Source organism: Pelophylax lessonae (genome assembly GCF_965119305.1).
Source record: "Pelophylax lessonae genome assembly, chromosome: 1".
NCBI classification, from domain to species: Eukaryota; Metazoa; Chordata; class Amphibia; order Anura; family Ranidae; genus Pelophylax; species Pelophylax lessonae.
The window spans coordinates 301,783,926-301,810,159 of record NC_138768.1 but is presented as its reverse complement, the minus strand read 5'-3'; the positions used below and the strand labels follow the sequence as shown (position 1 = coordinate 301,810,159).

Below are 26,234 nucleotides of genomic sequence, written 5' to 3'. Positions count from 1 at the left end.
TGTAAAGTAGCATGCAAAACTGACATTTCTAAAGAAAAAAAAAAAACGATTTTTTAAGATCTTACCATAAAATCTTTTTCTCTGATGTTCATCGACAGACGCAGCCTCATCTTCATGAGCTGAGTGGGTTATGCTGCCACCTGCAGGAGTAGTCTAGGCAGTACGTTAGTACAAAGCTTTTAACATATACACGCCCACGGGGCTGTCCCTCCAGGCATAATCTCCACAGCCCAGCACATCAGTTTAGTTGCAAGCAGTGAAGACAAAAGAACCATCCCCATTCAGAGGGGAGGGTGCTGCGTCTGTCGATGGACATCAGAGAAAAAGATTTCACGGTAAGATCTTACAAAAAATCTTATTTTCTCTATCACCCAACGCCAAGCGCTGCTCAACCCCCCGTTGCAAAAAGGCCAAAACCCAAACTTTAGAGAACAAGCGAGGGTGCAGCTGCATCGATTCACACCATGAAATGTACGATTTCCACATACGATGGTAGATCTTCCTGGTAGTCGACTTCCTGGCTTTCAAGAGGGTAGGAATCACTAAGTCAGAGAGACCTTTTTCCCTCAACACCTTGCTTTCAACAGCCAAGCCGTTAAAACCAGCGACCGTAAAGCAGGATGGAAGATCGGTCCTTGAGACAGTAGATCTTCCCACAGAGGAAGACGCCATGGAGGATCCAAGATCATTTTTACCAGTTCTGCCTACCAAGACCGCCGAGGCCAGTCTGGTGCCACCAGAATGACCGGAATGCCTTCCATCGCCTTGGCAGGAGTACAAGCGGAGGAAAGGCATAGATTAGGCAATACTGGCTCCAAGGAGCCACCAGAACGTCTGTGGCGTCGACCAGAGGATCCCGAGACCTGGCCACAAACTGCTGAACTTTCCTGCTGAGGCGAGACACAAACAGATCCACCTCCGGAGTCCCCCACCGGGCACACAGGAAATGAAACACCTCCGGATGAAGGGACAATTCCCCTTGATTCAGCACCTGACGACTCAGGTAATCTGTCTGCCAATTCTCCACACCCGGGATGTGTACAGCGGAGAGAGATGGAACACTGTGCTCTGCCCACACTAGAATCTCGGCCACCTCCTTGGCCGCCTGGGCACTCCTGGTGCCCCCTCGATGATTGATGTAAGCCGCGGCCATGGCATAGTCTGACTGAATCCGAACCGGAAAGCCGCGTAGCCGACCCATCCAGTGAAGCAGGCAGAGCTTGATCGCTCTCAGCTCCAGAATATTGATCGGCAGGAAGATTCCTCCGTCACCCAAGTCCCCTGGGCACAGAGCTTCCCCAGCACTCCACCCCAGCCCGACAGGCTGGCATCCATGGTGACCACCATCCACAACACCAGCAGGAAGGACTTGCCCTAGCACAAGACAGGAGACAGGAACCACCAAGAGACCAGACTTTGTGAGATGGCTCAACCAAACCTTCAGGTCCAACGACCGAGGATCCCTGTTCCATTTTGGCAGAATCTAATTCTGCAACTGCCTCGTGGGAGACTGAGCAAATGGGACTGCTTCGAAGGTCGAGACCATCAGACCCATGGCCCTCATGCAGGCCCGCAAGGAGGACTGATCGGTCTCCATCAGCAATAGGACCGCCCTTTGCAACTACTGAAGCCTGTCCAAGGGAAGGAAATCCCTCGCCAGAGCATAGTCAAGGATCAGCCCCAGATAAGTGATCCGCACGGATGGTGTCAGAGCAGATTTTTTTAAATTGATCGTCCACCCGAATTCTTGAAGGGTCTGAATGGTGATAGAGATGTTGTCCAGCAGATCCGAATGGGAGACGGTTCACAACAGCAGATTGTCCAGATATCCCACAATGGCGATACCTCGTCGACGTAACAAGGCCAGAACAGGGGCTAGGACCTTGGTAAAAATTCCAGGAGCTGAGGCGAGACCAAAGTGTAAAGTCACAAATTGAAAGTGCTCCTCTGCCACCGCAATGTGGAGGAATCGCTGATGTCCCTCGAATATATGGGGACGTGGAGATACACATCTTTGAGATCGATGGAGGCCAGAAAATCCCCCTGATTCAATGATGCCACCACTGACCGAATGGACTCCATTCGCAACTTCTGCACCCGCACAAAGCGGTTCAGAGCCTTGAGGTCCAGGATTGGACACACCTTGCCCTTCTTTCTGGGCACCGTGAACAGGTTTAAATAAAAACCTTGAGAGCGTTCCTGCGGAGGAACCGGCACAATCACCCCCTGAGCCAAGAGATTTCGCACAGCCTCCTGCAGATCCTTCAAACTCTCTGGAGACAAGTGAAGATTTGACTGAAAAAACCTGTCCCCTGGCCGGGACCAGAAGTCGATCTTGTACCCGGAGCAAATCAATTTGCGAACCCAAACGTCCTGAATGAAGGAAGTCTAGGGTTCCTGAAAGAAGCGCAGATATCCCCCTACCCAAGACAGATGAGGGAGCCCCTTCATGCTGAAGAAGACTTGTCAGCAGCACAGTACTGACCGGCCTTGGGCTTGCCCCAATGCTTTTTAGCCCCTCCAGAATCTCTGAACAGCTTACCTTTTTCTTTACCCCGGAGGCACGAATAAAACAGAGCAGAAAAGGAGGGACCCCGCTTAGTACGGGTTTGTCTTACCCTTGGAGGATTGAGGAAGAAGAGTACTCTTCCCACCAGTCAGGCCCCTGATCAACTCATCCAATGAGTTGCCAAACGCTCTCCCAGAAAGGGGAGATCAGCTAGGGCTTTCTTAGAAGCTTGGTCAGCCCACCAGCTCTTCAGCCAAACCATGCACCTTAAAACAATGCCCACGGCCGAAACCCTGGCCGCCAGGGGAGCCACATTCTTAGACACATCACATAGGAACACCAGAGCCTGGATCGCCAGGTCCAACAGTTCCAGCGGAACAATCTTGGGGTCCAAAGACTCCCGCACACCCCTAATCTATTCCGTGACCGTCTGTGAGACTAACACAGACACAAAAACCAGTTTCAGAATGGAACTCGCCAGCACGTGCAGATGGCAGGAAAGGAATTCCACCCGCCTGTCCACCGGATCCGTAAAGACAAGGGAATCTTATACAGACACAAGGGTAGATTTGTTTACTCTGGCAACAGGATGGTCCACTCTAGATGGCACCGTCCAACGGTTGGAGACCTTTTCAGCAAAAGGGTACCGGCATTTAAAGGGTTTTGGCACCACTAATACATGCTTAACGCGCCGCCATTGGTCATTCACAATATCGTGAAAAGTGTCGGAACAAGGGAAAACCCTGTCAGCTTTTGGAGACTTCTGGGAGCCAAAAGCCACCCGCATCCCTGCCGGCGTGGGCTCATCAGCCAATTTTAAGGTATCCCGTAATTAAATAATCAGGGCTTCCACTAAAGCGGGTTCCTGCTCTGCAGCTGAAGACAGATCCTCTTCACCATCTGACTGTGAGGACAGCGACCCCTCGGGTAGGGGAGCATCCGGGGCAACCTCTTCAGCCTCTGAATCAGAAGACACCTCCATAGATGGAGGAGGCAGCAGCCGTTTTCTGCTATCAATCTTTTTCATGACTAAATCAGCTTTAGTCGCCAGGCTTTCCAGAGCTGCTGAAATCGCGGCCAGTGACTGCGATCCGGACTATCTGGGAGTCACACAGAGTGGGTCTGAGGAGGATTTCTCAGTTTGGGACTCCATATTGCAATTTGCAAAAACCGGAGTACTGTCGCTTTAAGAGCGCCGATCGCAGCACCCACCACCGATCACAGCGGTTTGCAGGGTCCTGATCGTTCCAGCAGCATGGAGAGAAAGACAGGTAGTGACCTCGGCCAGCAGCAGGAAACAAATGCACAGGAAGTGATGACGTCTAAAGAAAGGTCACGCTGCTCAGCATAGCACAAGAGCTACACAAAAATGGTTGCCCATACAGATCAATAGGAAGCTCATGGAAAATAGCTGCCCCATACAAGTCTATGGGTGGGAAAAAAAAAAAAAAAAAAATCACATTGCCCACACTTAAGATGGTGGCGCCCACGGAGAGCCATGCGGCCAGGGACCGACACATGGAGGCCTCAGGAACTACAACAGGTACCAGCAAGCCCAAGGTACAATGTCCCCCCCTACCCCCCCCCCCCCCAGGGCGCCAGGCGCTCCAGACGCACAGCCACCGCAGGGACAGGAAAGGGGGGAGGGTAGGACACACAGACCGGGCAGGCCAGGTGGATCTTTTGAGAGGCATAAATCCCATTATTCCCAGGAGAGGGCCCACATCCCCCCAAGGCCAGCAGGGGCAAAGGGGGGCACATTTACTCACCATACCATGGACCGGGTGGGCTCCGCTCAGGGCAAACTGCCTCCCACTGGAAGTGTGGTGCTGCCAGCCCAGCGGTACTAGCATCCGCTCACAGGCTCGTCCCCATCCGGAAAAGGGGCACTGTCGTGGCTAGGCCTAGGTCGGGACTATAACCTGCTTACGCTCATAGGCCAAACTGGGGGGACCATAAGGATCTACATTATCCAGTGTGAAGCCCCAGTCGGCATCCTTGCTTGTAGATCACCAGGAAAATTCTTCCCTAATTCCTAGCTAGCAAGTGACCAAAGAGAAATAAAAGAAAATATTCTGAAAAGAATAAAAAAACCGAGACCGGAGTCCCAGCAGGAAACCTAGGTCCTACTCCTTCTCTAGGCAGAAACAAACTGATGTGCTGGGCTATGGCTGTGGGGGTTACGCCTGGAGGGACAGCCCCGTGGGCGTGTATATGTTAAAAGCTTTGTACGAACGTACTGCCTAGACTACTCCTGCAGGTGGCAGCATAACCCACTCAGCTCATGAAGTACTTTTTTTAATGTTCATTTCTTTTTCTGTGTTGGTGTTGCGGCAGGCGTTATGATTGACAATAATTCTACATCGAGGGACATTTATTTTTTAATGAAGGGATTGTCAAAAAACTGCCTCCTGTCTTTACTTTTACACTTTTTTGGTGAATAGGTAGGGTACCCTACCCATTCACCAAAAAGAGTGTAAAAAAGAAGACAGGAGTAATACTTGTTCACATAAGGGGGTGGTGGCGGGACCTGGGGGCTTCCAGATTCCGATAAGCCCCCTGCCCGCATACCCCCACAACAACCAGATTGTGGTGATGAGGCCCTTTGCTTTGGGGGGCCTCCCGTCCCAAAGCATGCATGCTTGGCTAAGGGTCTGCTATGGATTTGGGGGGGGGACCCCACGCTGTACTTTTTTAAAAAATCAATCTCAAAATCAATAAATGGGATTTGACTTTTCTTTTTCCTCTTTAGAAACATCAGTTTTGCTGCTCTGTGCATGCTACAGATGCTGCAAACCAAACAGGGTGGTGGTGTTCAGCCCCTCTCTATTTTTAAGATACTTACGATAACTTACTGCGTGTTTTCATGCGGTATTTAAAGTTTAATTCAGAATTCTTACGCATGGGAAGTTTTAAAAAGAGAGTTTTTGAGAATATGTTTTTTTTTTTAAAAAAAACGCTGTGCGTTATTTTACCGCATACTCAGATGCGGTAAAATATTGCTTAGTGAATTGTCCTCAGAGACTAATTTACATGTTTCAATTTTAACAAAAATTTAACCACTTTCTGCCCAATTTTAAATATACACCCACACATGCACATGCACATGCACACACACACACATTAAAATATTACCTTTGGCTTCCCGGAGCGATTGGTCACTAAGCGGATCCCTTTGATAGTGCCATGTTCTTTAAAGACTTCTTCCACTTCTTCCTTGGTGCAGGAAAATGGTAACCCAGAAACAAACAACTTGTGTTTCTCCAAAGAGGCACTATACTTGAACACCTAAGTGAAATATGTAGTTAACAAAATTATGGTGTACCTAATGAGAGTTTTCTATTCTGTTAAAGGCAGGATTTGCAACATATACTGTATGCCTGCATTGGAGGATGGCAGAGGTGGATCTGCGAACATCTCAATTCAACAAAAAGCTGGACAGACTTTTCTCCAGAGAACAGGATCCAATGGCACCTTGGTGACACCATGGAATCAATGTGCCCCGATATAGGTCTTCCCTCCATTTAGCCACTACCGCCTGTATTTCACCGAATCAAAAGCAAGGGCATTCCTGTTAGTCTCTTTGCTCTGAAATGTGTGGTACTATGACCTTTTTTATCAGTTAGCCAATCGGTTAGTATTGTGGAATTTGCTACCCTCACCATGCTTAAAACTCAAAAATCTACCTCCCACAAGATTTATCCACAAACGTGGATGATTTGAGACTTTGGGAGCTTCTTTGTGGGTCTTTTCGGTGGGTTGCGTACTCTCTTTCTTTCAGTTGGGGTAAAACAATGTTTATCCCTTAGCATCATCAGGGGTCATGTGTTTGCCCTGTTTTTTTTTTCCCAACAACTTCCTGCTACCAATCCAATAATTTGTACATTTATTGCACACCTGTTGGTCCCTCTATTCGTCCCATACGCCAACGCTGAGATTTAAACCTAGTCTTTCTTGTGTTACAAAAATCTCAATTTGAACCTATTTCAGACATTTCTTTAACATAATCCAACAAGGTGACTATGATTTTGGCCATCACTTTGGCTACTGAGGACTTCCCAGCATTGTCTTGTAAGGAGCCCTATTAGTACAAAAGTAAAGGCTATTTTGAGCTCAATGACCTCCTTTATTTCCTTTTCATCTTAAGGATAATTTTGTGTTACCTTCTTTGCATCCAGCGTTGGGTAATACCAAAAAATTATTTTGTTTGGATTCATTGAGGGCTACCATGATTTTTCTCTTGGCCACTGCTTCTTCTTCCAGTTCCACAATTTCTTAAACAGGATTTGACAGGTTTAGTGGCCTGTGAGTTGTGACAAAGTGCCTCCTTTTCCTATAAAGACCTTTTCGCTTCATCAGGCCTCTGTGACTCAGATCTGCAAGGCTGCATCTGCCTCCTGACGCCAGTTTCTTTGAAAAGGTTCTGCAAACTGCAGTTTATTGCCTTTGTTTTTCCCTTGTATTGTTTTTCTTCTAGGCTGGTTCACTTGTGTTGTTTGGGTGTACCCACTGCTCTATTTGGACTGCTTTTAGATGTCCCCATGTTGCTTAACACTATCAAGCAGTGCCCCTCAATGGACAATGAACAAAACAGGATTTTTACTAGGTACTTACTGTAAAAAAAGTTTTCCCTGAGTCATTTTAAGGGGCAAAGCTCCCTTGCCATCTCTCCTCTTTGGACTGCTTGCGACTACTGGCAAGGTCTGGGTTGGAAAGAATTGTAGTCTTAAAGGGGTACACTTTCCATTTTTCTGAATTCTAAGGAACGGATTTTATGACAAGTACAATAATACTATTTTTCTTAATTGTTCATTGAGAAATATAGCAGCACTTAAGGACTGGTGAGATATTCACAAACAAAACCCATAAGGGGTAAAAAACATACACTAAGAATATTAGAAAATTAGTAAAGCCCTACCCTCAAGTGGTGAATCACTTCCCCACCAGCAAAACTTTTTAGGCAAAGCTGGTATCCACCATAATGTAGTCAAATCCACCTTTTAAACTCATTAAATGTAGAGTGGCCTTAGAATAATGTATAAAGTTTCAACAGATCAAGTATAGGTCAAGTACAGATCGAGTACACATCACATACAAACCTTAAAGTCTGGCTTCTTGTTCTTGTCCACACAAGGGGAGACAAACATCGGCCTCCCATTGATCTCCTGCCGATCCATTTTCAGTGCATCCAAAGCACTTTTTTCATCTGTAAACTCCACATAACAATATCCACGGAAGGTGCCTTTGTTGTTATAGACAACTCTGACCTCAGTGATCTCCCCACAACCAGAGAAGACCTTCCTAAGCTGCAGTTCTGGATCAGACATAGAAAAGGACAGATTGCTGACAAACACAGTTATGTTGTCCTTGTGTGTATCATGCAGAGTCTTTGGAGGCTCCTTTGTGGTAGAGGGCTTGGGCCTGGCAGAAGTTTGAGCCTTAGAAGAGGTACTCCTGCCAAACAGTCCAATTTCAGTCTCCATCTCATCTTTCTCATTGTCTTCCAGCTTTTCTTCTCCTTTGTGTTTCTTCCTGGGCTGCTCTGCTGCAAAGTATAAATGCAAAAAACTGTCCAGACACGATCTACTAAATAAAGGAAATTATCCACCATACCGTTAATCCTGTTTTTAATGGTCAGTGCAAATAATACTTCAAAATAAATAACACTTCAAAATAGTGTAGCTTTCTGCATCCTTAATGTAAAGTCAAGTTATGTGCAGGCTGAGATAGAATATCTCAAACTCCTTTAGAGGCTTCCAGGTTGAGAACCTCACTCTGCCACCAGCTATAATGGACAGGCTCATTAACCAGTGAAGTACCAGAAGTTGTGTGTGTATATGTATAAACATATACAATATGTAACCTACATAATCTCACAAAAAGTGAGTACACCCCTCACATTTTTGCAAATATTATATCTTTTCTTGTGACAACACTGACGAAATGACTCTTTGCTACAATGTAAAGTAGTGAGTGTACAGCTTGTATAACAGTGTACATTTAATGTCCACTCAAAATAACTCAGCACACAGCCATTAATGTCTAAACCACTGGCAACAAAAGTCATTAGCCATTTTCACTCCCCGGTGTCATGTGACTTGTTAGGGTTAACCACTTGCCGACTGCCTAACGTCTATCTACGTCGGCAGTCAGCCCCTCACAGGCAAAGTGACGTAGTACTAGGTCGCTAGCCTGTGAGGCTCTAGGGAGCGAGCGCGTGCCGCCGGAGGCGCGCTCCCGCTCGCTCACGGACCCCCCCGCGCGCGTGAGCGGCGGACCCGATGTCCGCCGCTCACTCGCGATCGTCGGTTACACCGGGAGAAAGGCAGGCGCCTAATTTAAACAAAGCCACCTGTCAATCTCCCTTGTGTAACACAAGAGATCATACGGTCCTGCTATGTAGGACCGTAGATCTCTGCTGTTACATGAAAAGCCACATCCAATCACAGTTAGAAGCACGCCCCTAGTGACACACTTAACCCTTCCTTCTCCAATAAAGTTAACCCCTTCCCTGCCAGTGTCAGTAACAGTGCATATGTATAGCACTGATTACTGTAGTAATGTCACTGGTACCCTCAAAAGTGTCAAAAATGTCAGTCAAGGGTCCGATCTGTCCGCCACAATGTCGCAGTCCCGCAAAAAACAAAAAAAAAAAAAAACGCAGATCACCGCCATTACTCGTTAAAAAAAAAAAAAAAAAAAAAAAAAAAAAAAAACACAATAAAAATGACAAAAATCTTTCCCTTAGTTAGTAAACGCAATAACTTTTGCGCAAACCAATCAAAATACGCTTTTTGCGATTTTTTTTACCAAACATATGTAGCAGAAAACAAATTGGCCTAAAATGTTAAAACATTTTGATTTTTACATTTTTTTGGGGGAATTTCATATAAAAAAAAAATGTGAAAAATATTGTTATTTTTGCAAAGTTGTCGCTCTTTTTTTGTTTATAGCGCATGATCAAAAAAAAAAAAAAAAAAGCACAGGTGATCAAATACCACCAAAAGAAAGCTCTGTTTGTGGAAAAAAAAAATACGTCAATTTCATTTGGGTACAGCGTCGCACGACCGCGCAATTGTCCGTTAAAGTCACGCAGTGCCGAATCGCAAAATAGACCCTGGTCAGGAAGGGGGTAAAATCTTCCGGGGCTTAAGTGGTTAAAGTGGTTCTCAGGTGTGAATGGGAAGCAGGTATGTTAAATTTTGTGTTATCGCTCTCACTCTCTCATACTGGTCACTGGAAGTTCAACATGGCACCTCAGTGCAAAGAACTTCCTGAGGATCTGAAAAAATTGTTGCTCTACATAAAGATGGTCTAGGCTATAAGAAGATTGCCAAGACCCTGAAACTGAGCTGCAGCACAGTGGCCTCAACCATACAGCGGTTTAACAGGACAGGTTCCACTCAGAACAGGCCTCGCCATGGTCAACCAATGAAGCTGAGTGCACATTGCTCAGCGTCATATCCAGAGGTTATCTATTGGAAATGAACATATGAGTGCTACAACCATTGCTGCAGAGGTTGAAGGGGTGGGGGGTCAGCTTGTCCGTGATTAGACCATACGCCAGTGGTTCTCAATTCCGGTCCTCGGGACCCACTAACAGGCCAGATTTTAAGTATTACCTTGGGGGATGCAGACTAGAATACTGCAATCACTGAGCAGCAAATGAGATCACCTGTGATGTAATTTAGTTATCTTGCAAACCTGGCCTGTTGGTGGGTCCCGGGGACCGGAGTTGAGAACCACTGCCATACGCTGCACACTGCATCAAATTGGTCTGCATGGCTGTCATTCCAGAAGGAAGCCTCTTCTAAAGATGATGCACAAAAAATCCGCAAACAAGTTTGCTAAAGACAAGCAGAGTAAGGACATGGATTACTGGAACCATGTCATGTGGTCAGATGAGATCAAGATAAACTTGTTTCAGATGGTGTCAAGCGTGTGTGGCGGCAACCAGGTGAGGAGTACAAAGACAAGTGTGTCTTGCCTACAGTCAAGCAGGGCGGTGGGAGTGTCATGCTCTGGGGCTGCACGAGTGCTGCCGGCAATTGCGAGCTACAGTTCATTGAGGGACCATGATTGCCAACATTTACTGTGACTTACTGAAGCAGAGCATGATCCCCTCCCTTCAGAGACTGGGCGGCAGGGCAGTATTCAAACATTAGAACGACCCCAAACACACCTCCAAAATGACCACTGCCTTGCTAAAGAAGCTGAGGGAAAAGGTGATGGACTGGCCAAGCATGTCTCCAGACCTAAACCCTATTGAGCATGTGGGGGATCTTCAAACAGAAGGTGGAGGAGCGCAAAGTCTGTAACATCCACCCGCTCCATGATGTCGTCATGGAGGAGTGGAAGAAGACTCCGGTGGCAGCCTGTGAAGCTCTGATGATGAACTCCATGCCCAACAGGGTTAAGGCAGTGCTGTAAAATAATGGTGGCCACACAAAATATTGACACTTTGGGCCCAATTTGGACATTTTCACTTAGGGGTGTACTCACCTTTGTTGCCAGTGGTTTAGACATTAATGGCTGTGTGTTGAGTTATTTTGAGGGGACAGCAAATTTACACTGTTATACAAGCTGTACACTCACTACTTTACATTGTAGCAAAGTGTCATTTCTTCAGTGTTGTCACATGAAAAGATCAAATAAAATATTTACAAAAATGTGAGGAGTGTACTCACTTTTGTGAGATACTGTGTATATGTATGATATATATATATATATATATATATATATATATATATTTATATACATATACATACACATACACACACACACACACACACACACCAGCCAAGTCAGAGCACACCAGAATTTAGGGAATCAGAAGCTTTTACGGCTGTTTTCAGATTATTACTGGGCAGTGAAAAATAACATGGTTGTATAGGCTATGCGCTTAGCCAAAAGGGCAGTGATCCTTTTAGGAGGTTTGTATGAATTCATCAGGAGAAAGCTCCATTTTCCACAAACCAAAGGCACAGAGAGTTAGGCTTGTCAATAGGAAACCATCTGTACTGTGTAGAAGCAAGGTTAACATGATTATATATGGGCAGGATGATGGCAACATGATTTTTTTACTTCAAAAATAGATACGAATCCTACTTGAAAGAAAACATTATATATTGTATATGGACTAGTAGGTCTGTAATTTGGTAGTGTAAGAGTGAATAATTATAACTGCAGAACCTGATCACATAGTAATATTTTGTGTCAGTAACTAGATGGTGCTTATTGGTTAAAAAGTGACCACTTATTCAGGCACTACAGGGATAAGACTCACCTGCCTCCTCCCCCCATTCTTCATCCTCTTCATCCTCCTCCTCAGCTCTGCGTTTATCTCCTGGTTTTGCCTTTTTAACCTTCTTTGTTTTTTTCTCTGCTCGTGATCTTTTCCTATGTTCTGCTTTCTCCTCTTCTTGCCTGGCTAGTACCGCTTCCTTTTCGGCAGCCTGTGGAGATTGAGGAAGGAGACCTCATTGAGTTAGATTTAAAAAAAAAATCATTGGTACACGACAGTAAATGATAAAGTAAACATAGTGACATCTTCCAGAATGACTTGACCTTTGCACGCTGCTCACTGACTCGTGAAAGTCTAATTTCCGTTTTCTGAACAGCTGTATCCCAGTCCTCCAATGTCCCTACAATGGTGGACGAAAACAAACTTTAATGTTCCACAATAAATGAGAAGCATAATATCTTTTTTATATGTTTGCCATAGAAACACAACCCACCTTCTATTCTCTCCAGAGTAAGAAGAACCTCACACACATGTTCAGGATAGTCTGAAGTGCACATGACAGCCCTATGCAAGGCTTTCCTGCAGTGCTGAATATCACCATGAGCTCTGTAAAAACAGTTAGTTTATAAAGAATTCCAATATGCATTGTGTTCTAGATGCTACAGAACTTTAGCTTGCACATGCAGGAACTATTAGGGATTTTTGAAAAATGGGTAAAAAAAAAAAAAAAAAAATATGATACTCGAAAATTACGACTACCACAAAAGTTTTGTCTTCTAAATGCAAAGAAAAATACAACCTTTTTGAATAATCAACCTTTAGGCCTACACCCAACACCCCCCCCCCCAAAGTTTTATATTCACCTCTCTATACTCCTGCAAGATCCATACTACATAGCCCTCAGTGACAGTACTGCACAGCCACTGCAAAATCTCCCATCAATCTTTGCATGCACAAAATAAGTAAAAAAAAAAAAAAAAAAAAAAGAAGGACACCATCAATGGAGGCACTGGGACCCATGACAGGCTGCTTTTCTTCAGGAATGAACATTATTTTCCTTGAAACTCTGGTCTCCTATTACTACTACAGCAGAAGCAGCAGCTGTGCTGCACTGTGGACAGGTAAAAAAAAAAAAAAAAAACGGAGATCAATTTAAATTCATGTTATATAAATAAGTATAGTGACTTAAAGCAGACCTTCACTCCCCTTTGTGTACATGGTTTTTTTTTTTTTTTTTTATTTCCTCTGGCCCTTTCCCCAGCAGCTATTCTCGCCTAAGCAAGAATGATATGTCCCTGCTCCTGCAGCCTCCTGGGATCTCCACATAACATAACCCAAGAGGCTGCAGGATTAGGACATACCGCGAATCCACTAACTAAAATATAAATAAATGCTAATCCTTTGCAGATCATTAATGCTTACCTCTCTAGATTGTAGTACTCCAACCACATATTGGCAAATTTTGAATTTCCTTTGGTCATGATGTTATCCCACAGCTCTCTGGCTTTCTGCATGTTGTTGCAGTGCCCAGCCTTAATAGAGTAACAGAGAGAAGAAGTGTTTAAATATAGAATTTGAAAGCCAGAAAGGTAAGTTTTAACTTAGACTTTACTGTCTTACTCAAGAATTCGTCTTATAAAAGCATTCCATGAAAAAAGTAAAATTATGTACTTTAACCGCTTTACGCCCGCCACAGTTATAGTTCATCGCGAGCAGGAGGCTAGGGGGCCAGCTCGTCAGCGGGGAAGCCGATGAAGCGGGCAGGCGGCTCCGATTGCCGTCTGACACCTGCGATCGTTCCCCGCTGAGAGAGAAGAACACAGCTGACCGATCTTCTCCCTGCAATGATCATAGAGCCCATGTGATCCTTCTATATAGGATCACATGTCTCTATGGTCATTTCAGAAGCCACGCCCCCCCCCCCACAGTTAGAATCACTCCCCTAGGGCTCACATTTAAGCCCTGGATCACACACAGGGTTAACCCCTTCCCTGCCAATGGCATTATTACAGTAACAGTGCATATTTTTAGCACTGACTACTGTAGTAATGTCACTGGTCCCCCCAAAAGTGTCAAAAATGTCAGTTAGGGGTCTGATCTGTCTGCCGCAATGTCGCAGTCCCGCAAAAAATTGCAAATCGCTGCCATTACTAGTAAAAAAAAAATAAAATTTAAAAATGAAAAATTACGAATCTTTCCCGTAGTTAGTAGACGCAATAACTTTTGCGCAAACCAATCAAAAAAAAGTTTATTGCGATTTTTTTCACCAAAAATATGTAGCAGAAAACAAATTGGCCTAAAATGTTAAAACATTTTGATTTTTAAATTTTATTTTTGGGAATGTTCTATAGCAGAATGTGAAAAATATTGTTTTTTTTCCAAAATTGTCGCTTTTTTTGTATAGCGCAAAAAATACAAAATCGCACAGGCAATCAAATACCACCAAAAGAAAGCTCTATTTGTGGAAAAAACAAAAAAAAAGGATATCAATTTTATTCAGGTACAGCGTCGCACGACCGTTAAAGTAACGCAGTGCCGAATCGCAAAATATGGCCTGGTCATTAAGGGGGCAAATCCTTCCAGTCTTAAAGTGGTTAAAGGCCTCGTTCACACCATGTGCAGAGACATCAGTTTTTCTGCACACGTTCTGCAAGGGTACAAAAAAACGGTACTCTATGTTCCCTGTTCACACCACAACACTGGGATCATGTGTGGATTTTTTTCTGTACAGAAATCTGCATGGAAAAAACTGACATGACATCAACACTGTGGTGTGAACAGGACACCTAACTCACGGGCATGAAAACTGACGTCAATATACTTATAAACACCCCCTCAATGGTGCATGAAAGCGGATGTAAACTCACGTCTCTGCAAGTGAAATCTGCATGGTATACCCATGAGTTTTCATGCTTGTATGGTATAAACGAGCCCTAAAAGGTAACCAATCGCTTGGGGTCTTTTTTTTTGTTTTTTTAGTTTATATATTTTTAAACTAATATTTTAGAAAAACATTTAGGACAAAGGATTTCCAAAACATTATGGGGTATCTAAGCATATAATAGTGTAGACAGTGCTGATAGGGGAATCTCTCCTGCCGAGACACGGTCTTCTCCCGGCGGGGTGGGGGGAGCCATCCCAACCAGGAGAAGACAGTGATTATTGCTAGCGGCTTTAGCATTTCTGCTGAACTGGCTGAGAGTCGAACTGTCTATGGCTGGACTTGTGTATATAAATTTAAGCTTAAGATCTAAGCTCTGTAAACAAAGCCTTTTTTCTTAACACAGAAATTAGTTAAAGTGGAGTTCCACCCTAAAATGATACTTACCTCCATCTTCTCGCTCCGGGGTCACCTGAAAAACAAATGGATAATCGCATTTTTTTTTTTTACTTACCTCGTATAGAAGAAAATATACTTACCTTACTTCCTTCTTCCTCCCCTCGGCGGCCACGGCGATTCGTCATTTCCTGGCTTTGCAATGATTCCTGGGAGCTGAACGTCATCGTTCCCAGGAATCATTGCGCCTGCACAGGCCCCGACGTCAGTTCCGGGGCGCGCGCGTCATTCCCTTCTAAACAGCTTCTGGGCATGCTTCAAGCTGCCCACACCTGAGATGGCAGCGCTGGACAATACTTTTTCAAGGTAAGTATTTGTCCTAAAAGGTAAGTGCAACCCGGGACAGATCAGAGGCTAGCCATCGTGGAATGTACTAGCCCTGACTGTCCCGGGGGTATTTTTATTAAAAAAAAGTATTCCCAGGGTGGAACTCCGCTTTAAGAGGCTGAGAGAAATCATAAAAAAGCAAGGCTTTTGATATTCTTATGCAATATTTCATATTTACTCTATTATGGCCCTTAATAAATACAAATCCACGCTTTATTCCATGTAAACACTGAAAAACTTTGTAACCAAAAAATGAAATGGATTTTCACATACATTTATCTTCAGGAAAACAGCTACAGTTGGCATATATACTGCATATGGGTGCTATTTTACTTTCTAAAGGATATGCATTTTATTCCATCTAGTCTTGAGATTAAACACAACCCTGAGACAGCAGAGCCAGACTGCCGTCATAACTTTCTAATGCAGTTAACATACAAATATTTCACATTCTTGCTCCAAGAGCAGCAGTAGGCTGATTTTCTCAGCATGTGGTCTTGAAGTCGAGCCTAAATGGCTCTAAAGCCAGATACATGCGTACTGAATATAGGCTAGTTCAGCAGGAACCGGCCAACATTTGGTATGTGAAAAGCGCTGTCTGTTCAACAGACTGGCTTCTGTCCAACTGTCCTGCTGCAGCCAATGGCTGCAGCGCTGATCTGTGTATTATAAACGGGGAAGGAAGGGGGGCGGGGGGATGAGTCCGAATAACGGAATTTTTGTAAAATCTTACCTGTAAAATTCCTTTCTCTGAGTCCTCCGACAGTCGCCGCCTCTTCATATTCGTCACATATGGGGTATTAGACTTTGCTCCGAAGGAGTAGCTAGGCAACAGAATATGTTAACAATAAAGCTTTAACATATCCCACCCTCAAGGGGTGGTCCCCTCAGTCAATACCCTCCTACTTCCTGCAACCATATCTCAGTTTTAGTGGAATAGCAGTAGAGTATACATTCAAACCCCAAAAGAGGGGCGGGGGCGGCGACTGTCGGAGGACTCAGAGAAAGGAATTTTACAGGTAAGATTTTACAAAAATTCCGTTTTCTCTTACGTCCTCCGACAGTCGCCGCCTCTTCATATTCGTCACATATGGGGACGTCCCAAAGCAGTGCAAACATGAGGGGTGGGAAACGCATCCGCGCCGAAAGGCAACGCAGTCTCCACATCAAAGAAAGGAACCTTACCAAAGGAAGGAAACCAGCTGGGCAACAGCAAAAATAAGTGCTCAACAGGAGCAACAACCCAGGAAAAGACAAAAAACCAGGGGATACAAAACTTATCCCAACAGCCAGGAGTCCCCAACAAGGGACCCTAGGGAACAGCCGCACTAAGAACCTTGCGGCCAAAGGAAGCATCCGCCGATGCCTGAACATCTACTGTGTAGAATTTTGTGAAAGTGTGTACGGTCGACCAAGTCGCCGCCTTACACACCTGGGCTACAAAAGCCCCATGACGACAGGCCCAAGACGTACTCAGAGATCTAGTAGAGTGCGCCTTCACAGGCACAGGGGGAACCTTCCCCTGCAAGGCATAGGCCTGTTCAATGGTCTGCCTGATCCATTTGGCAATGGTAGAGGCGGAAGCCGCCATGCCCTTCCGAGGACCCTCTGGAAGAACAAACAAGGAGTCCGTCTTTCGAAAAGACTCAGTCGATTTAAGGTAAACCCTAATCGCCCGAACAACATCCAGAGAATGTAGTCTCACCTCCTTTGGATGTTTAGGCTTCGTGCACAACGAAGGCAAAACAATATCCTCGTTAAGATGGAATTCCGAAACTCGTTTCGGCAGAAAAGAAGGATTAGGTCGCAAGACCACCTTATCCAAATGAACAACCAGGTACGGAGACTCGCAGGACAAAGCCGCCAGTTCCGACACTCTGCGAGCCGAAGTGATCGCCACCAAAAAGGCGACCTTTTTGGACAACATAGACAACGAGATCTCCCTGATCTGTTCAAAAGGAGCACGTTGTAACACAGATAGAACTAGATTCAAGTCCCAAGGGGGCAAAGGATCCCTCCTAGGAGGAACCAGATGCCGCACACCCTGAATAAAAGTGCCAACCAAGGAGTTGGAAGCCACGGGACGTTGAAACAGAACGGCCAGCGCAGACACCTGACCCTTTATCGTAGCCAGCGCCAAACGCTGATCGACACCCGTCTGAAGGAAAGACAGCACACGGGAAACCGAGTACGTGCGGGGTGAAAACCCCCTGGACTCACACCAGGCAAAATAGGCCTTCCAAGTACGGTAATAAACCTTTCCCGAGGAAGACTTCCTCGCGTTGATCAAGGTATGAACAACCTCTGGAGAGAGACCCTTCTCCTTCAGGACCTCGGTCTCAACAGCCAGGCCGTCAAAGCCAGCGACTGTAAAGCAGGATGGTAAATCGGTCCTTGAGACAGTAGATCTTCCCGAAGAGGCAGACGCCAGGGGGCGTCGACCGCCAGATTCACGAGGTCTGCGTACCAGGACCGGCGAGGCCAGTCCGGTGCCACAAGAATCACCGTGCTGCGTTCCGAGTGTAACCTGCGAAGGAACCGGGACAGCAACTGAATCGGTGGAAACGCGTACATCAGCCTGTACTGATGCCACGGGGCCACTAACGCGTCCGACGCGTCTGCCCGAGGGTCGCGCGTCCATGCCACGAACCTCTTCACCTTGTAGTTGAGGCGAGACGCGAACAGGTCCACATCTGGAAGACCCCACTTCGCGCACAACATCTGGAAGACAGCCGGGTGGAGAGACCATTCCCCCTGATCCAGGGTCTGGCGACTCAGATAGTCCGCCTGCCAGTTCTCCACTCCCGGAATGTGAACCGCCGTTATCGCCGGGACATGAGTCTCGGCCCAAGACAGAATGTCGGCCACTTCTCGAGCCGCTCGGGCACTCCTGGTGCCCCCTTGGTGGTTGATGTAGGCCACCGCCGTGGCATTGTCCGTCTGCACCCGAACCGGGCAGCCCTGCAGCCGGTCCGTCCAGCGATGAAGACAGAGCCTTATCGCACGCAATTCCAGAATGTTGATCGGGAGGGAAGACTCCCCCTCCGACCAGGTCCCCTGGGCGGACAGAACGCCCAGAACACCACCCCAGCCCGACAGGCTGGCATCCGTGGTGATTATCGTCCACGAGATCGGACGAAACGACTTGCCCCCGGACACCAACGGGGACTGGAGCCACCACAGAAGGTTTTCCCTGGTGCGATGACTCAACGAGATCTGAAGATCCAGAGATTGAGGTCGCCCGTCCCACTTGGACAAGATCTCCGCCTGGAGACCCCGCGTGTGAAACTGCGCGAAAGGAATCGCCTCGAAAGCCGAGACCATCAATCCCAGACATCTCATACACGTCCGCAGAGACGAGTTCGGAACGTCCCTGAGGGACCTGACTTCCTCCTGAAGAGTCCTGAGTTTGTCTTCCGGCAGGAAGACCTTCGCCTGCACCGAGTCCAGTATCATTCCCAGATAGGGAAGACGAACCGACGGACTCAGTGTCGACTTTGGAACATTTATCGTCCAACCGAACTCCTGCAGAGTTTGCATCGTGACAGACAGGTCCTTCTCCAGACCCTGACTGGTCGCAGACCGAATCAGAATGTCGTCCAGATACCCCAGGACAGAAATGCCCTGGGCTCTCAATAATGCCAGAACCGGTGCAAGCACCTTGGTGAAGACCCGCGGAGCCGAGGCGAGCCCAAAGGGCAACGCCACGAACTGGTAGTGATCCCCCGCAATGGCAAATCGAAGGTATCTCTGATGACCCTCGAATATGGGGATGTGAAGATACGCATCCTTCAAATCGATGGAGGCCATGAATTCCCCCGGAACCAGGGCAGCCACCACCGAGCGCAGGGATTCCATGCGGAACTTGCGAACCCGCACAGAGCGGTTCAGAGCTTTCAAGTCCAGAATAGGACGAACCTTGCCCTCCTTTCTGGGCACGGTGAACAGATTGGAATAAAACCCCCGAAATCTGTCCCGATGAGGCACCGGAACCACCACTCCCTGAGCCCTCAGGTCCCGCACCGCCAGGTGCAGATCCCGCAGGCGTTCTGGAGACAGTTGTAGATTTGAGGGAAAAAATCTGCTCTCTGGCCGAGAGAGAAACTCGATCTTGTAACCAGATCGAACGATTTCCAGAACCCATCTGTCCCGCACACGGGCCAACCAGGGCTGAAGAAAACCGAGCAAGCGTCCCCCCACCCCAAAACTGGGTGAGGGCGCCCCTTCAGGCCGAACTGTTATGGGCCGCAGGTCCGGATTGGCCGGACTTCTGTTTCCCAGACCAGGGTTTCTTCTGAGAGCCCTGGCCCTTGAACGGTTTGCCCTTGTAGTGCGGCCGAAAGGCACGAAAGGACCCCTGAGGGGGCCGAAAATGAGCATGCTTCTTCCCAGAAGCCCCCTTAGCCTTGGGGAAATGGGGCAAGAGAGTGCTCTTACCCCCGGTAATCCCCTTAATCAACACATCCAGGGACTCCCCAAAAAGGCGAGACCCATCATAAGGCAGATTGGCTAAGGTTTTACGTGAAGATTGGTCCACCGACCAACATTTCAACCAAACCAGGCGGCGAGACAACACCGCCACGCTGTGCACACGCGCGGCCAACGGAATCAGGTCCAGGTCCGCATCACACAGATACATGACACCCTGGTGGATCTGATCCACCATATCCAGGGTCGCCGCCGAGGCCAAATCGGCCACTAGGACGCGCCTAAGCATCTGCGTCCAACTTGCGATCGCCTGGGCCGCCATGAGAGAAGCAAACAGAGCCTTAAGCATAGAACCCGTAACAGAATAAGTATGACGGGCAAGAGACTCCAGTCTCCTATCCGTGGCATCACGGAAAACAGGGGATCCCTCTGCAGGGATCGCAGTGGCTTTGTTCAAAACCGCAATAGCATGATCCACTGGCGGAGGCACACACCACCGTTCATCAGTGGCAGGCGAGAAAGGATAACGCAGCTTAAATTTACTTGGTACCGCAAAAGGCTTGCGCAAATCGCGCCATTGGTCCTTAACAGCGCGCTGAAAATCAGCATTGCAGGGAAAAACCTGCGGCGTCCTGCGTTTTCTCTGCGTCCCATAAGCCGCCAAGGCAGCTGGGGGACACACCTCGTCCTGCAAACGTAGCGTCTGCTTAATGGAAGCAATCAACTCATCCATGATTGCAAGCTCTTCAGGCGAGCCAGGGGGAGAATTATCAACCCCCTCAACATCAGCCTCTACCTCAGACCCCACTAGATCAAGAGAGGAGCGGGACCCCGATAGGGGGGTCCCCGCCAGAACAGCCCCATCACCTTCACCCTCAGAATCAGAGGACAGAGCAACTCTGGGCCGTTTAGTAGATTGAGCAGCCACCAGCATTTGCACCTGTGCAGCAAGGCCAGCCACAATCGTGGCCAAATCCCCCCCTGGGGGGGAAACAGCGGTCCCCTGGCTTTCCACCAATACTGTGGGAAACTTGCCCTCCTGAGAATCCATTGCCCCTGTATGCCAGACAACCAAGGGTTAACTGCCCCCTTACAGCAAGCGCGGCAAGCGCAGCCCACCGCACCACACTCAGGCACAATGAGACCCCCACAGGGAATATACAGACTGAATACAGGCAATGGAACACAGGAATAGAAGGATAAAACCTGAGGAGACTCCGCTGCTGCCTCGATCGGTGCTTCCAGGAGAGAGGAAGTGATGCTGCCAGGGCGCTCTATGTAAGCCTATGGAGGCTACAAGAAAATGGCCGCCGTGCATGTAAACCATGCGGCCGGAGCGGGCGCCGGTAAAATGGCGCCGTTTGGCGCCGAAATCGCCGCTCCACAGTGCATAAAATCACACACAATATTATCCCATTATATGGATACATGTTAGATCGCCGCAGCGATCGCTGTATATGCCCCAACATGCCATTAAAAACATGCCCCACAGCACACAGCTCCTCACACTGTCCAGCCTGACATACTCAGTGTCATACAGCTCCCCCCCCCCTTGCAGCCCACAGCATGCAGCCGAGATATAGGGAGACAAGCAGTGTGATTAAAGGCAGGTTACACAGTCCCAGACTGAGACCCCCCCCAGACAGACAGGTCCCCACATAGATACACTTACCTCACATGGCGTGGGGAACCCGCACAGGCGAACAAGCCGCTGCACATGAGGCAGGGAGAGTCGCAATTCAAGACGCACACAATGGCGGTTCAGAAACCGCACAGCGTCCGGTGAGGTAGCCACCTCACCAATCATCCCTGCACCGAACAGGGATGGGTCGTTCACCGTGCCAGGAGCGTTACCTGGCTGAACGCTCGATGGCAGACTGGGAAGCCACTGACCCACGACCTGCGACCAGGGGGATCAGCCCGAGACCCAGTCCGCATGATCCTCTTCGTCCGAAGAACTAACTAATGCTGACAAAAATAACAGCTAAGTAAAGGTAGAGAGAAAACTCAAACAAAATATCAAAAAGAAGAAAGAGTCTGGGACAAAAAGTCCCAGCACAGAGAGAGCCAGCCACTCCTGACAAGCTAGACATTAAAACTGAGATATGGTTGCAGGAAGTAGGAGGGTATTGACTGAGGGGACCACCCCTTGAGGGTGGGATATGTTAAAGCTTTATTGTTAACATATTCTGTTGCCTAGCTACTCCTTCGGAGCAAAGTCTAATACCCCATATGTGACGAATATGAAGAGGCGGCGACTGTCGGAGGACGTAAGAGAAATAGTAGTTTGGCAGGGGAGATTCCCACACCCATATTGCTTGATGTTGTGATCCTTGAGCTTTTTTTTTTTTCTTACGTTCCTACTGGTTGAACAAAAAAACTCAACGTGTATACCCTTGCTTTAGTTCTGTCTCTCGCTCTGTCTGAGGGCTGCTCTAGAGATGATTAAAGCAGGACACCAAGTCAAATTCAAGTACTTACACAAGATGCATTTAAAAATAAGTTTTTAATGAGTACATCACTGCATTATTAAAAGTTATCTAAAGCTACTTTGAGTGGCTTTCTGCACATCCTCATTGCCACCTATCTGTATAAGACACACATGGGCTATTTAGAACAGGGTACATATCCTTTTGTTTGCCTAACAAAGACAAATTATTGCGCTCACTGTAAAATAATTTTCTTGGAGTCTACTGAGGGACATAGAAATTCTTAAAGGAGTTTTAAAGGCAGAAGGTTTTTTTTTATCACAATGCATTCTATGGATTAAGATAAAAAGCCTTCTGTGTGTAGCAGCCTCCCCAGCACCCCCTAATACTACTTACCTCAGCCCCATCTTTATCTAGCGATGTCCACGAGTCCCTTGGCTGTCAGGCACTCTCCCCCCTGATTGGCTAAGACACAGCCGTGGCGCCATTGGCTCCCATGGCTGTCAAAGTCAGTTAGGAGAGAGAGCGAGCGCGAGAGCGAGAGGTGGGACCGAATGGCAGCTCTGTCTCAATGGACACACAAAGCTGCAGATCGGCTCGGGTGCCCCCACGCAAGCTGCTTGGTGTGTGGTTAGACCAGACCCACTCAGTGAGTGTTAAAAGATGAAGTAATTCCAGCAGCTCTGGACCTGTATAGTGCTCCACAACTGACTTAATAGAAAAGAGTCTGGAAACTGCCCCATGCTAAACCCAGTGCATAAAAATGTTACTTCTAGGATATACCCACAATGACCAATCCAGTGGGGTCCAGACATGGTAACAAAAGACAGAAAGAGTATGACAATTCCAGATCTGCAACTGAATACAAAGCTCCAGCAGTGACGTAGAGAAAACTCTTAAAGAGGAACTGCAGGCAAAGATGCTGAATCTTTAAAAATGCAACAGCATGCAATCTAAACAGTGGAAAGCCTAATTAGGATTTAATAATATTGCAATGTTTATTTTTCCCTGACCACACTATCCCAGCAATAGACTGTATCGCTCGGCTTCCACCAGCCCAGTAAAATCACCTGCATGAGCATTAACTGGATATTCTATTCCAGCACATCTATCTCTGTCCTCACCCAGCCCCCTCCACTCTCCCTGCCCCGCCTCCCATGGCTGATGATTTTATCTCGGGAATCAGTGCGACTGCACGAGACTATGTCACTCGCCTAGGCAAATGACAAGCAAAGAAAGCATATGTAAAGAAAATAAAAGGTATTTACTGGCACAAAATTAACTTTGTTTTCCAAAGAGAACACAGGAGTGGCAGAACATTTAATTCAAGGAAAGTCATAAAAATGACTGAAGGTCAACTTTAAATAAAATTACAAAAAATAATTTAACAGTCTTTAACAAAGCAGAGCTAAAGAAAAATACATCCGTTCTCGGAGGACACTAGCAAGAAATCTAAGGCAAGCTGATAGTAGGAGCGCCTACAGTTTTTGTTTTCCAGACCAATCCTTCTGTACGCAGCAGTATGACCCAAAATGTTAGGACTCGCTGCGTCTCTCAAAGGTCGAGAAAAAGACAACTGTAGAAATAAAAAAGTGTTGATTAACAAAAATTACATACATGCTTACCTCTACTCTGGCCCAGTTTTGCATTACGCTGCAAGATGGATCTCCACTTTCACCAAATCCTAAGAGAGTAACAGTTTAAATGGTTAAAAATAAAAAAATGTAAGCACTATAAACTCAGATCTTTATTATATATACTTATGCATTGCTCTTATTACTACTGCTACACATTGCTTGAAATGTTACCACATTACAAGAACATAAATAGGACAAACTAATTTCACTAAGTGACAATATAGTAGCAGGTCAATCAAACTAAGTGCTAAAACACACTCTTTACCTACTATTGCAAAAGAGTCTCAACCCCACACCCAGCACCCTCCTTCCTCCGGCAATAGCTGCAATCCACTCAGTCTAATCTCTCATCTTCCTGCTTCCAATAACCCCCACCCTTCTCATGTGCCCTATCTGGAACGCCCGCTCGGTCTGTAACAAGCTCACCTCTGTCCATGACCTTTTTGTCTCAATTCCCTTAACCTTCTAGCAATACAGAAACCTGGCTTCAAGTGTCTGACTCCGCTTCTCCCACTGCCCTCTCCCATGGAGGTCTCCACTAGACTCACTCACCCAGACCCAGTGGTCGGAAAGGAGGGGGAGTTGGTTCACTCCTATCCCCACTGAACACCTTTCAACTCCTTCCTACCCCCTCCTTTTCTTTTGGGATGCACTGTATTCGTCTGTTTTCTCCAATTTCTCCAAGGATTGCAGTAAACTATCGGCTCCTAGACCAGTGTCACACTTCCTTGAGGACTTCTCTGCCTGGCTACCCTAATTTGAATACCCACTATTATTTTTGGGGATTTTAATATCCCCATTATTGTTATCAGCTCAGCTACATCTCAACTTTTCAACTTCACCTCATCTTTTGACCCAATACAATATACACACAGTCCTCGCTCTAAAAGGTAACACCCTTGACCTTGTTTTCTCCCATCTTTGCACTCCTGGCAATCTCACCAACCAACACCCTATTTCCTCTGAACACAGCCTCATCACTTTCACAGTATCCTGGTCGTCAACCACTCATTTCTTCAAGCACAAAACAATTACCCATAGAAACCTTTGCCACTTTAATCCTTCCCTTTTCTACTTGGCAACTGACCTACTCTACTACAAGTTACACCCCTGTCTTTAGCTAATAACCAAATCTTATTTCCCCCCATCAGTTCACCCCTCAGTTACCTTTTGTTCCACCAAACCCTCCCTATTGGATTGTAAGCTCCCAGGAGCAGGGCTCTCCTAACCCTCGTTTTGAACTATATTGTTGCTGTACTGTCCCCCTTTTTATTGTAAAGTGCTGCTATATAAATCCTGAATAATAAATGCACACACTGTACATTCTAGTGCAAAAAAAAAAAACACACATGTATCTCACAATAAAGTGCATACGTGAAAACACTAACCGTAACTTGCACATTCTGCATAAAAACAAATGCAAGGAGTAAGACATGAAAAAAGTACTTACTTTCCTCAACGTCTTGCTTCAGGTAGTCAAGTGCACGAGCAAATGCAGCTCTAAGTTCTTCAAGCTCTTTACTGGAATCTGGAAAATTAAGTTACGAGAAGCATGTAACTCTAACATTATATATGATAATACGGACGGATCTACCAAAAACTGAAAAAGCTAGTAACCCTTACTAAAGTTAGGCTCTCACTGAAATCACTTAAGAATAATTTATAGATGAGATTACTCCTGTGCCATAATTGTGAAGCCACCAACTGCTGAGTGACAGCGCTTTTAGGAAGTGAAAGATCTGTCAGACAAATAGGCAGCTATTTCAATATAGAGATCTACAAAGTAACTCTACAGCTAATCCACATTCATATAGTCATCTTTGATGACTGCAGTTTGCCAACACTGTCTACAGGAACATGATAAATAATTATTAAAGGTGTGCACATTACTTGTGTGCCAAGTCCAATTGGGGCCACAGCACATAGCTTCCATGGACACTTATATCCATTCTTAGAGCAGAATTACTGAATTTAGAGGAAACCTATGCTTGTCATTTTTTTTTTTTTTTTTACCCCGAACAGGGTATTTATAAAAGAACAATGTGGCATAGGATCGATAAGACCTTCCTAAAAACGTAAATGTCCGTTTCTAAAATTATGAATAAAATTGGTGGAGGAGGATGGAGGAATCTCCTATTTTTATTTACTTTCTGTGATTTCGCTAGAGGTCAGGAATCCATAGTATGGATTTACCAGTTTACATTGCAGAATGTTGCAACGCAGACGATTGGCTTTGTGTTGACCCTCTAATCTCAATAAGGTCAGAGTAAACCCAAACTTCAACAGACCGCTAAAAACTAAACTAGCATATTAGAGAACATTG

General features: G+C 46.3%; 1 protein-coding gene across 1 annotated transcript in view; it reads right to left on the bottom strand.

The window, feature by feature from the left end:
* Nucleotides 1-26,234, bottom strand: part of SART3 (spliceosome associated factor 3, U4/U6 recycling protein) — a 61,935-nt gene that overhangs the window by 7,694 nt on the left and 28,007 nt on the right. The window contains exons 10-17 of the mRNA XM_082243754.1: nt 25,362-25,439; nt 23,900-23,958; nt 13,176-13,285; nt 12,247-12,359; nt 12,077-12,153; nt 11,796-11,964; nt 7,609-8,054; nt 5,645-5,797 (exon numbers count right to left, since the gene is read on the bottom strand). Coding sequence (XP_082099880.1) covers nt 5,645-5,797; nt 7,609-8,054; nt 11,796-11,964; nt 12,077-12,153; nt 12,247-12,359; nt 13,176-13,285; nt 23,900-23,958; nt 25,362-25,439 — 1,205 coding nt within the window. The remainder of the gene's footprint in view (nt 1-5,644; nt 5,798-7,608; nt 8,055-11,795; nt 11,965-12,076; nt 12,154-12,246; nt 12,360-13,175; nt 13,286-23,899; nt 23,959-25,361; nt 25,440-26,234) is intronic.